At 42.3% G+C, this 13,400-nt stretch overlaps 1 protein-coding gene across 4 annotated transcripts in view; it reads right to left on the bottom strand.

The window, feature by feature from the left end:
• The window catches only part of ASAP2 (ArfGAP with SH3 domain, ankyrin repeat and PH domain 2), an 85,385-nt gene extending 82,859 nt beyond the window's left edge, over positions 1–2,526 (bottom strand). For 3 of the 4 annotated variants that reach the window (XM_064707688.1, XM_064707689.1, XM_064707691.1), the window contains exon 1: positions 2,136–2,526. In XM_064707688.1, the coding sequence (XP_064563758.1) occupies positions 2,136–2,261 (126 nt within the window). In that variant the 5' untranslated portion in view covers positions 2,262–2,526. Of the gene's footprint in view, positions 1–1,349; positions 1,888–2,135 lie in introns of those variants that run through there. The other variant, XM_064707690.1, reaches the window with a different exon arrangement.
• Between the last annotated feature and the right edge of the window lie 10,874 nt (positions 2,527–13,400).

Genomic DNA, 13,400 nt, shown 5'->3' with positions numbered 1-13,400 from the left:
CTTTAGTTCATAACAAGCTGATGAACTACTTCTTGCCCAGCCTCCCAGGGAAAAGGTGCTGAGCCCTGACTTCTCTATTACACAACTTACAGACAGCTCTTTATCCAAGAATCACATTTAACCTGAAAAACCAGGCACGGCATGGTAAAGGATCTGAGAATTTCCAAACCAAAGTCTAAGCCTGAAAAAATATTTCACCATTTTGAAACTATGAAAATATATTTGCTGCTCTTGACAAATCACAGAGAAAAAGAGTAAGTAGTTGTTTCCACACATGCTTTCAGACAGCAGCACAAACAGGCAGGAACTGCTGATATTTTGCCAGAAGTGTTAGATAGATCAATACTATTAACAACTACTGCCAGTCTCTGCAATCTCTCACCTCCTGCCTTGCAAACTTTACTAGGCTCAGTGTTTATCATCATTATTCCAAAAGATAATTTTGTATTAACCTAGCAGACAGCATCAAATACCAGAAATATGCAGATACAAAGAAAGATTGAATGTTCTGATTGAATTCCATTAAAAATCAAACACCAATCCACTAAATTCAACTTAGAGAAAAAACCAATTTTTTTTAAGAACTGCAATAAAAATCTCTAAATCTCACAAAACTGCTTTTGACACAAATTCTTATACCAACTTTGATCTTGTATTAGTCAATTATTAAGCACTTCTACCTTGCAATTAAAATTATTCATTACTATAAATATTCAGAAAGAGGTTGTCTTTGTTACAGAATTGTTGATCTTAAGACTATCGGGTTAATAAAGCATAATTAAATACAGGCATTTAAGTGCAAGCTTGCAGGGCAGAAAATTACCTCAGGAGCAAGATTATTTTGAATTCAGCTCCTTGCTTTAGTGGTTTTGGGAACTGGCAAAACAGGAAAATCCTGAAAAGGGTGTTTAAACACCTAACCTGGGTTTTGTTCACTTAAGACAAGTTAATAATCCATTGCTAGTGGCAGTTCTTTTGAAAGAAGGGACACCAACAACTGACAAGATTCTTTTTGCTGAAGAGGCTCTTTTTAAAATATATGCTTACTGCAAAACAAATCAACTAAACACACACTGTAAGAACTGATGTAACAGGTAGATGGAGCAAATTAATCTGCAGCACAAGTAAGATTCCTTCTTCCTACAAGTTACTTCAGAAAAGCTGCTAAAGGAGTCAAGATACCCAGACGCTTCTCATTTCATTGTGCATGTATGACTGGGATGTGGAATGTGCTCTCACTGTGTTCAGACCTGTCCCAGATTTCCCTCTGATTTGAAACAGGAGGGAAAAGAGCCTCCCTTTCCCGAGCGCTGGCAGACATCCCCCGTGCAGGGAGGGTGGGCTCTCACCATCAGGTCCAACAGCACGTTCCGAGTATCTTTAAAGACAGAAAAACACCCGGCTCCGGGCGAGACAAAAGCGGCTCACGGCAGGCACGAGCAGCCCGGCCGTCCCGGAGGAGGCAGGGAAGAGGGAGCTCGGGATCCCGACACCCAAGAGCGGGCACGGCCCTGAGGGAGCGGATCCCCAGGGAAAGCTGCCTTAAACCGTATGGCCGGGGGAAGCGCGTTTAAATTTCTGTGTGCGGGAAACGGAAAGCGGATTAAATCCCACCTGTGCCCGGAGGCAGGCAGACACACACTCAGGGAAAGGACAAACAGGGAGAGCCGAAGCCCCACACGGCAGCTGGAGAGACCAAGGCGGTTCAGGTGGCGATGTGAAGGAAGGGGCTGACGGAGGAGACTGCAGAGTTCAAGTTCCCCCACCCCCATTTGCGAGGAAAGCGGCCGGAACCGCCCAGATCGGGGCTCCTCGAGCGTCTGGAGGAACGAGAAGGGACGGCTCGGGCTCCCCCATCTGAGGGCGGCGGACCACCCTGCCCCGCCGTGCGCTGAGGGGCGGGCGGAGCGTGAGCCCCGCGGGCCGGGGGAGCGGCGCCCCGGCCCTTCCCCCCTCCTTTTCTTTCCCCTCTCCACTCGGGCGAGCCCCGTTTCCATTTCCTCGAAGCGGCAGCCGAGGGCGCTGCTCGGGGCCGGGCGGGAGAGGGAGCGGCAGGAGCCAGCGCCGGTAGCGCCTTGTTCTCTGCAGCCAGGCCAGAGAGGGCTGCGCGCCCCGCGCCCCCCGCCCGGGCTCACCTCCTCGATGGCCGCCACCGTGTTCCTGCACTGGGCCATCCGGGTGGTGAAGTTGGAGGCGGTGGGTGACTTGTAATCCTCATTGGTCTCGGACACGAATTCCGACACGGAGATCTGGTCCGGCATGGCGGGGCGGGGATGAGCTAGGGGAGGGAGGGGGAAAGCAGGCGGCTCCAGGGGCAGGGAGGGGAGGGCGTAGAGGGGGGGCTCCCCCTCACATCGCTCGGCAACCGGCGGCGGCGGCAGCGCCCTCCTCGCAGCCCCGCTGTCTGGAGCGGTGTTGTTCCTCCGCCGCCACACAAGGAAATTCCCCGCACCCACACTCCTCCTCCTGCTCCTCCCGCGCGGTCACGCAGCACCGGGGGCCGGGCACACGCCCAGCCGCGGGAGCTGCCTCCACACCCCGCCCTCCCGTTCGCTTTTTCCCTCTCGCTTTCCTCCTCCTCCCTCGCTCCCTCACACGCTCGCGGGGCGGGGGCGCGGCCGCGGACGCCCGGCAGCCCCCGGAGCGGACCGGCAGCCCCCGGAGCGGACCTGCCGCCGCGCACCCGCCACCGGCGCCCGCCCTGAGAAGATGGCGGCCCCCTCCCTCTTTCCCTCCCTCAGTCCGTCCTCCCCCAGCCCCGAGGGGAGAGGAGGTGGCAGGCGCCGGCTGGGTAATCCCAGCGACAGGCAGGACGAATCCAGCCGTGTGGTTCGGATAGTGTTTAACAACAAAAACCCAAGGGCAGGGGAAGGTGAGGCGCCGTGCCTGCCTGGCAGCAGGGGGAACAGGTTGAAGCCCACAGGACAGGTCTCCGTACTGTCCCCTCCGGGTCTGCTCGCAGGTGCAGAGACAGTCTCTTCCCTCACGGCTCGTAATTTATGTTTCAACAGTTTAATCTGTTTTACGAATTCGTTGTCTGGTTTAGAGGGAGCTAAAGAGAAATGTTGTCGTTCCCAAGAGGTCCGTGCAAAAATAATTTTAGGCTAAGTAACGTTTCAATCTAAATTCTTAAAAAGCTTTTTCTGTACTCAAGGAAAAGTTGCTGTCAGAGGAGGTGCTTTGTTCTTCAGTATAAAGCCACAAGGATCACTCAAGGCAAAAAGGGGTGAAACTCAGCCGGAGCTGTGGCATTTGTGACTGATGCAGCAGAAGGGACACTGGCAAGGTGTCACTGAACGACCATGGTGTTGCTTGCATTGGGAATACAGGGATGTGATCCATGGCAGGGGTTTCTTTTGGCCTCAAAGCCCTTGGGACTTCTAGCTGATTCCTGCAGAAAGCTTCAGAAGTCTGTATTTTGGCCCAGAAATTCTCCTGTGGCTCTTTCACTCCCCTCTGGTGATAGTTATTAGCTTTCTATAAGTGATTCTTTATTACTCTGTTTTAAAACTCTTCGGGGAATTCAGATGAGTAAGCAGGTACTCTTTTGCTGCCATTTGTAAAATGTCCAAATAAATAACTGTAAGCCTGCCCAGATGTTACTGCCCTTTGCAATCCTTGCTAGATCCTTTAGCATAAATAATAAAGCTTGTCAGCCATATTTATTTTACTGGTTGTAGTAAATCAGATGAATGAATTGCAGGGTCTATCTGCATGTTCTTTCAGTTTTTTAACTCTTAGTAGTTTTTCTATCCTAATCATTCCTTATTTTCTCCAATGAAAGTCACCACTGTTATTTTGCTTTTAACTTCATTGCTCCTCTCCTTGTTAATACTTAGGTATGATTACTACAGCATATAAAGGTATACATTGTTCTGCTGCATGCATTAAATTTCTTGTCTGTATTTGTACATCACATAATAAATAAATATAGTTGAGTATAAATATTAATTCTTGCTAAAAATGTGTGATCTTAAATTTTCATTTTTGCATTATCTGATGGTGGTACCTTTAAAGCAACACTTACCACACTGTTACCCAAACTTAGTAAACACTAGCATTCTTAAACTGCCTACCATATCTTCCAGTGTAGCATATTTATTTTGATATTTTGAAGGGGGTGAAAAACTTGGGATCTGAAAGGCAAATACTCCTAGACTTTGACTTTCTGAAGCAGCTGTTCTGTCAGATATAGTGTGCAAATCTGCAACATAATAATGCAGCCTCTAGTGGTTGCATCCACAGTTTGATATTGGAGTATATGCAACTGAGATGGTGTCATGGTTTAACTCCAGTCCAGTACAAAACAACAAAGTACACACAGACATTGATGACTGCTGCTCTGCCCAGTGGAAAGGAGAATCAAAAAATAAAGGAAACACTTGTAGGACGAGGTAAGAACAGTTTAATAATGGAAACAAAATATTATGATAATGATTATAATAGTAATTTTATTGGGAAGGTGTGAGAGAAAGGAGTAAAACTGAAGAGGAACAAGCGATACATGGGACAATGCTCACCAGCCACTGGCCAGTACCTGTCCCATCACTGAGCAGTGGTTGATGCCCCCAGCCAACCCCAGTTTATGTGCTGAATATAACATTCAGTGGTCAAGAATGTCCCCTTGGCCTGGTCACATCAGCTGTCCCAGTTATGCACTTCCTGGCTTCTCGTGCACCTGCTTGCAGGCAGAGCACGGGAACATGGAAAGTTCGATTAGAGTAAGCACTACTTAGCAACAACTAGATTGGTGTGATATCAACATTATTCTCATACTAAATTCCAAACACAGAATTGTGCCATCTGTGAAGATGGAGATTAACTCTCTCTCAGCGGAAAACAGGACAGAGAGTACCATCATGCAATGAGTCTTTGAGTTCTACAGATTCTCTTTTTTACAGCAGGTTAGGTTACATGATTGCAGTGGTATCTGATCTTCTCTCTTTAACTTAAATAGATTCAAAAATTTGCCATCTCAATGAAGCTGCAAGGCCTTTTTGCTTGACAGACTGTGCATTTGCCTCAGCTCTTCTCTTTATGAAGCTAAAAACTTGTGCTTGGGTAGACCTTCTAGAAGTTGTTTAGACTTGACATCAAGGCTCAACAGTTCAGAGAATTCCCTGCCCCTGTTATGTTTTAGGACATCAGATAATCGCATCTACAGCTATTATTCCAATTTTTCAGTAGTTAAAGAAATGTTAGGCTTTCTAAAGAACTCAGGCTTTTCTACTTGTAAGCATTCTTGTACACAGGCATGAAATAATTTCCCAGCTTATTTGTTGATAAACCAAACTGAACAATTCCCCTCTTTTAAAGAGGGGAGAGTTAATTTGAATTGCTTTGCATTGGCCACAAACCCAGACTGAGTATCCAGGTGGTGACTGTGAGTCAGCTGACACATGGCACCTCATTACTCTGCAGTAACACTTTTATTAGTGTGTGCAAGTCCTGTGTCTCTCACTGAAAGGCTGTTTTCTCAGCCCTTCCATCATTTTTACAGTTCTAACACCTCAATAAATTATTTTCCTGCTTCTCTACTTCTTCATTGTTATATTCAAGAGTATTATTAGACTTTCTGGTCCCAATGTCGTGCTCAGGCTCATCTAACCCTATAGTCCCGCCTTTAGGTATTTAAGAGTGATACCTAATTTCAACACCCCATTCTTTGAACCTGTGAATAAGTACTGAACTGGAATGCTTTGATAAGGAGACAGCTGTGAACAAAGCTTGCTTGTGCAGAATGGGGTACTACTGCTTTTCCTCTAGGTTTTCCTGATTGCTTCCTCACCATGGCTCCTCCTGTTCTGGTTTTGAACCCTCCCTCCCTCGATAGAATGCCAGTACCCTCTTTGACCCAGTCACTCAGTTAGAGGTCTTCTACTAAAGAGAAATAAACAAAAATATTTTCCAAATATTCATGCTCTGCACATTGCTGAAAAGCTTCTAATCTGCTGGATACACACCAACTACAGCTCCATTAGACAGAATACTTGATTTGTACAAACATTTCTCCCACCACTGACTTCAAAACAGCATTAATGGTTACATCAGTCAGTGTTGTTAAAAACATGTCATCTTCAAAATAGTAAGACAGATTTTAAAATAACTGATTTTCTTATGTTTTTGTTTATTTGTATGGTTGGTTTTGAGCCTTTAGAAATCTTATCTCTATGTCAAAATCTTTATTTGCATCACTGCTAGTGAGAACTCAAACTGAGGACCAGGTGCTATAGAAACAGAACAATAAGGCAGCCTCTGGAGATCTTGATATCTAAAATTAGCTAATGAAAGGCAATTGAGTTAATATAAGGAAATACTGGACCATTATTGGTCTGTATTACAGTCTGTGATCTTCACACACTGTTGCCCAAATGTTTCTTTAGACATTTTGAGTAGGATTTTCTAGAAGGATTATGTGATAGATTGGTGCGTTTAAGGGGGAATTATTGCAAGAATAAGGGTCAACATGAAAGAAAGCACAAAAGACTTTGAGTCCTTGAAATTTAACATGTCAGAGTCAGAGGTAAATGTCATGGATCAGAGGAAAAATTAATGTCTGTTTAATGAGAGGACATGCTAATGGACTTTTGAGAATAGCAGGGAAAGAACGTGATGATCTGGTTAGAATATGATGATCCCTCAAGCACAGGGTGCCTAGGATAGGACCCAAAATGTGTAAGGCTTTTATTTTTTAACCCACAGCAGTTGTGTCATTATTGCCAACCACTATCCATCTCCATGACAGATTGTTTCTGTTTGCTCTATCTTTATTTTATGTCAATGGTTTTTCACAGAATTCCTTTCTTTGGTAGCTTTAGATAGTTAGAGGAAATACTTTTTCTTGGCCTTCTTTGTGTATACTCAGTACTTACAATGATTCTGAGGTATATTTGTTAATTCTATGAAGGGTGTTTTGAGGGAACACAACAAGAAGATGGTCCATAGAAAATCTCACTAGCGTCATCACTTATCTTTGAACTTTAAAAATAGGCATGCAAATGAATGTAGTCTGGCAGCTGCTAATTACTGGGTGACAATTTTCAGGCAGGTGGATGGTAAACTCAGGAAATTTCTCTCGTATATATAATTCATAGCAGCTTAGTAAAACACTTTGTGGTGAGCCTTATTAGTGGATTCTGCTGTTTCATCCCAATTCTTACATTCTTCCCGTGAAGTATCAATCCCTGATGTTGATTGTTCAAAGAAACACTTTCAAAACAGCTTCCACTTTTGAAAATTTGTTGCCACAGTTTAGGAGAAAGAGTTCTTGTGATTTCTAAATGTATAAATCCCCAGAAGAGCAAATACCTGGTTATTTTAAAGTCTTTGATATGATTTTGGAGATGTAACTCATGTTTTAATGATAACAATTACAATATGTAGCAGCTTTAGAATAGCATGTGTCTGCTCTTTTAGAATTAACTTGAAAATAATTCCTATTTGAAAATTTATTTGGCCTCATAGGACTATTTCCAGAGATTTATTTCTACAAATTAGTGCAAACTCTGCAAATTAAAAAAGTTAGTTGAGAAAGGTATGCTTTTTTCAGGTCCTTTTGCATTTGGAAGTGCCTACTTGAAAATCTGGTTTAAGCACATGTGATTGTATGCTTTTCCCACCCTTACTACATTTTACATCATATATCTTTGCATTGCTCTCAGACTTTTGTGGAGAATTTCAAAAGATCTATTTTGCCTAGCACTAATAGTAACAATTTCACCTGTAATTGAAATAGTAGTGTGTAGATGAAAGCAAGATGGAAAACATGGAGTAGAGTGTTGCATTTTTTTCTATTTCCCTCAAAGTTCCCCAAAGATATTATTTAAACCAGCAGTGGGGGACCATGCTACTCCAAGGGTAAAACTGGGCAGGACTGATTCTGTAACATCTTCCAGTGTAACCAGAATTTTGCTTACTGAGATTTGGCAGAGCTACACCACATGTTTTAATTTAAATTCAATATTAATATCTTAGGGTCACAGTATTTGTGAGGTGTGCCCTGGATGAATGTGAGCCCTGCTGAGTGTTACCTTCCAGGATGCCCTCGAGCAGTGCCTCCCCTCTCGCAGAGCCTCGAGCTGTGCTGTGCTGAAGGTGAAGCCTCAGGCCCCTGGGCTACCTCAGGAATGCACATAGAGGGGAAGCCCTCAGGGATGCTGACTCCTGCAGTTACCTTGCTAGAGTCCCAGAGAGGTTCTTCTGACGTTCATCTGCACAGCTTGTGTTTCCCCTGGGCTGCTCTCTCACCCTGTGTCACCATCCCAAGCCACCACAGCCATTGAGTCTCCACTGGGCCATAAACCAGCCTGTTGACACAAGGGGAGGAGAGTAACATCTACAGAGGAAACTCAGTCTTTCTAGAACCCAGGCAGTTGTAAATTCTTCTGCAGTCACAATGTTCACAAGAAGCACATGCTGAAGGGTCGCTTCTCAAGCCTCAGGTCATGTTGAATCTGTCATCATTCCTGTCAGTAGCTCAGCTGTGTCTAAAGACTACACAGACATGGCCTTTTGATCTTATTCTGATCCTACAGCTCCAGATCACCAATGAAAATAGGCAAGGCCAGAAGTCTGTGGGCCACTTTTGCACTCACCAGACCATATTCAATGCGCTGCTCTGTTGTGTCACATCCCTGATATATAGCTTGAGATAAGGTGATTTCTCTTCTGAGAAATTAAAGAATTACAATTCCGTGCCAGAATCAGCAAAGCTTCAGGTGACAGCACTTACATGGAAGACAACGGGATCGTGTTTGGGAATGAAGAGACATTAATTCCCATGGGCACAAAATGGGCAAGATGAGGAATGTTCTCAGATTCAAGAATTTTTAGAAAGAAAGAAAAGCCTGTATTGTTGTCAAACACAAAGCACCTTTATTCCTCTCATAAATTTGCTGTAAAGGACCAATTCCTGAAACTCAGTTCAGAAGACAGCAGCGCTCCATTGCCCCACTGGAATTTAGAATCTTGAAATTGGCCTGTCTTCAAAAAGCTACTTAGAATACTACAAAAGTCTAAGAAATTAAATTCAGTAGACAAAGTTCAGTAAAAAAGACAACTAAGACTGAAGTTCACCTGGCTTGAACATGGAAAAAAAAAAGCATAGCGATTCAAAGTTTCCCCATTGTAATAAGGTATGGCTCAAAACAAAGTAGAATTTAAACAAAAGAGCATAAATCTATTTTTTTTCCCAGAGTCAGGCTTGTAGCATATGAGATCAAGCACTTTATGAATGTCTGCTAAATAAAATATGATGACCTTTAAAGTGAAGAATACATTTAGAAACAAAAGTAAGCCTGCAAGCCTGGCATCTTCTATCCTTGTATGGTAAAGTCCTCACTTATTCAAAAATATGCAAGATCAACTGCCTTGAATGGGAATATCTGGCAGTGATGAACTTAAAGCAACATGCTCTAGTAGGAGGTGTCCCCTGTCAGGGGAATCACAACTGGATGATCTTTAACATCTTCTCCAGCCCAAACCTATTCTATGATTATATAAACTTGGATATCTTTCAGGGGCTATACCTTGCTACATTTTTCACTTGCCTGCATATGATGACCTGGAATCCATAGCAATGGTAAGAAATTAGTTTGGAGGGACAATTTCTTGGTGGTAGGGGACATGGCATGTCATAGGCAGTACAGAAAGGAACTCTTTTCAGAGTGGTGGTTCTGCTCTTGAATTTTGCCTGAAGATCATAGTCCAGAGGTGTTCTGGACTATGGAAACTACTGACACTTGTACTTAGCTACTTGGCATTCCAGGCTTACAAAAGGCCTGCATCCTCCTGTGGGAACTGTTCATAGCTGCTCTGAGTGGTAGGGAAAGGCGCTACACAGACTGTACAGCTTGGGCCAACCTCTGCCTAAGGAGGCTCAGGCAGAAGGATTCAGTGCAGAAGTTATACTGAGAAGACACAGTTTGTATAGCATGGCACTGTGACTATATGGATAGACTGGAATTGAGTGTTTCAGCTGGAAGGGACCCATGGTGACTATCTCCCCAAGTGCCCGAGCTCCAGGGCTGACCAATATTAGATGTTGTTAAGGTTGGTGTCCAAGCAGCTCTTAAACACCAACAGGTGCAGAGCACTGTCTCTTAAGGAAGCCTGTTCCAGTGTCTGACCAACCTCAGAAATGCTCATGATGTCTTGTCTGAACCTCCCCTGGTGCAGCTTGGAACCATTCCCATATGTCCTGTCACTGCATCCTGGGGAGAAGAGCTCAGCACCTCCCTCTCCCCCCATGTCCATTCCTCAGGAAGCTTTAAAGCTTCACCCTCAGCTGCCTTTGCTCCAAACTAGGCAAAGCCAGTGTCCTCAGCCACTCTGTGCAGGACGTGCCTTCCAGCCTTTACACCAGCCTTGGTCCCTCACTTTGCTAATTATGGCTGCTCCAGTCACAATGACTCTGCACTTTATAGGTTTGAATTTAGCATTTTGTGGGTTTTAAGCACATCATTTTATTTCCTGCACTGCCATCTAAAAATAACTCTGCAGTCTGCTCTCATCATACTTACCATAGTCTTAACTTTGCTTGCATCTTACCTGTATATGCACAACCTGAGCCATTACCCCCCAACACTAGTAGCTATCCATTTTAAAATGCAGTCCTGAGTATGGAATTGCTGCCAGGCACTTTCAGAACTCGAGGGGAGATCTAGCAGTATTCCTGCAGTTGCAGGACAATGGATGTAGGGACTGTCCTTGGATAATGTGGTCGTGTTAAGTTAGACCTAATATGGCAATGGAGTTTCTAAGAGTACAATTATAGTGTTTTTAAGTACACAAGAAAAGTATGTGGGAAATGGTGAGCAGGTGAAAAAGAAAAGCATGTGGATTTAAATAATCTCTGAGGCTGCTTCAAGAACAGCACAGGCGCTTAGGCAGTAGAAAGATGTGCATGTCAGAAATGAAGAGATTAGCTAGCACTTAAAGGCTTGTAGACTTCAGAGAGAAAACAGAATGAACTAAACCTAAATCAACACAGCAAGATGTGTGTTAATTTTCCAGTCTTCCTTATTACTTATTAAACACAGTTTAAGGAAACAAAATAATTTCATTAAACAGGGAGAATTGGGATAACTAACTAACCAGCTTTAACTCTTTGAAGACAACTTTTATGATGGTAATAATAAATCCACCACAGGCAAAACATTCTAGCTTTGAACTTTATCCATGCAATCATTATTTTGCCACTGAAAAGAAGACCAAAAAAATCAACTGTTTATTTATGACGCATTTATTTTGGATAGAGAATTAAATCATAAGCATGAATTGTATATAAAACATTTGTGATAAATGGAAATAACACCAAAAAGCCTGAGAAAATACAGATTTGTCTGAAGCACTGCATTATACACACTGTTAATGTTTGCTAAGTAACAGACAATCTGAATGAGGCTCACAAGGTCTTCAATATGTACAAAAACCCAGAGTGCTGTAACAAAGACCCCCTTTCATTGGTGTTATCAGCAGCTGATCCCTACTGAGCTTTGTGGGATTAGTGGCAGACAGTGACGAACTTCAGTAGAAATGTACAGACTTTTGGATGCCACAAAGCTCAGTCCTTTTACATCAGCTTTATTTGTGCTTGAACTGAGTTACACTCACTTCTTTTAAGGTATCTGACAGTCTTTCTTTTGGTGTCACTATCTAATATCTAAAATATAGTGAAAAGTAGTAATGGGCACACAGTTCTCAGTGGCTAAAAGAATGTGTCATCAGTACATAAAGGAAAAAGAGAAAACAATCCTTTGGTAAAGTCCAGATAGAATGAAAAATTTACATAATTGTGACATGCATTAAAATAACAATAACAAAAAATATTGCTACCTCAAAAATGCATTTAAATAGTCCATCCAGAAAATAGTAACACTTAGAACCCAAGGATATGTAATAAATACCCTGTGCTGCAAGTAATTAACTTTTCATGCCTCAGCACAAAAGGCTCTGAGAATATTATCAATGAAGTGAAACAAATCAGATGCCAGCGTGTTGCTTGGTGTGTAGGAGATGATTAAAAATAATTTTTTTAATCCTGCCTTTATGCTAACATAAACATTTACAATATTGTATGAAGGAAACAAAAAAATAAACACCAATAACTGACTTGCCATTAAGAATTCAAATGCAGTAGTGCTTGGATGCAGGGCACTTGCTTACTGTGTGCATGTAAGGAGCCTTAAGGCAGCCCCTTAATTCCTCTGCATTAGCATCCCAAGTAGCAGCTCAGGAAGGAAATCTGGCTCCACAGAACCAGACTGTCCATATGGGTCAAAGTAAGCTGAGAAGAGGATTTGCTTCACAATTGCTGCCTGCATGAATGGCAAGTTATGGAAAGTACCTTCACGGGCCTGAGAGCTGATGCAATCCACTCCCTCCTGTGGTTTCTGAGCATCTCTGAAATGAGGCTACTCTGGTGTAAACTGCAAGCAACCTAATTTGATATTTATGGGTTTACAATCTAGTTTTGTCCTGTAGGAGAATAATAAATTCTGCAAAAACTTGTAAAAAATTCCAGTATATGCTTCAAAGCACATATGTTATTATGAAGGCAGCTCAGACTTCTTCTGACACATTTTTAAGTGTTAGAAAACTTGTTGAGTAAATATATTGTTTCATCTCTAACTAGGGAAAAGAATTAGTGCAGTAATTGCAAAGCAATTTATGAGAGTCAATCAAGAGGTTTGATATAGCATTCCAAGGAAATCACATGATTTCCATTCACATATTTTCACTATCTTTACACTCACAGACAACACAACACTCTGTTTCCAAAGCTATTGTCCTGTGACAATGCTCATAAGAGAGCCACTACAGTGCACAGCTGGTTTTGGCTGAAGGTAGAGATTTGGTTTACAATACATATGTTTAAAAAAAGATACATATATACATATACATACATATACATATACATATACATATATATATATATATATATAAATGAGGAAGTTCTCTAATGCAGGATGTCTGATTATTTGCCCAGAATGATCTGCAATCCTTATGCCATGAGTTGTTCTGATTTTACTTTTTCACATGTACAACTGCGAAATCAGAACAGTGTAGGTACACCCTACAAATGAAAATTTTTAGTTTCCTGCACTTAAACAAAAAAACAGTCTAGATATTGGCAGGTCCTTTTAAAAAAATTAAGATGTAAGAACAGGATAAGCATAGCTGCACACTGTTTTTCAGCTTCTATAAATGTACCAAAAAAGGTAAACAAATAAAAAATTGAAAAGAATAAAAAAAGGAAAATAAAAATACGTAGACCATATTTTCTTTCATACAGGAAAATTTATGGAAACCTAGAAAGAGGAGTTAATTTTCACTTACATATATAATGAAATATAAAGTGCTTGTATGTTAAATATGTATCATACTGATGGAGCCTTTAT

This window comes from Zonotrichia leucophrys, chromosome 3 (assembly GCF_028769735.1).
Source record: "Zonotrichia leucophrys gambelii isolate GWCS_2022_RI chromosome 3, RI_Zleu_2.0, whole genome shotgun sequence".
NCBI lineage: Eukaryota > Metazoa > Chordata > Aves > Passeriformes > Passerellidae > Zonotrichia > Zonotrichia leucophrys.
Note: the sequence above shows the minus strand (reverse complement) of the source record. Positions and strands in the feature narration are given on the sequence as shown.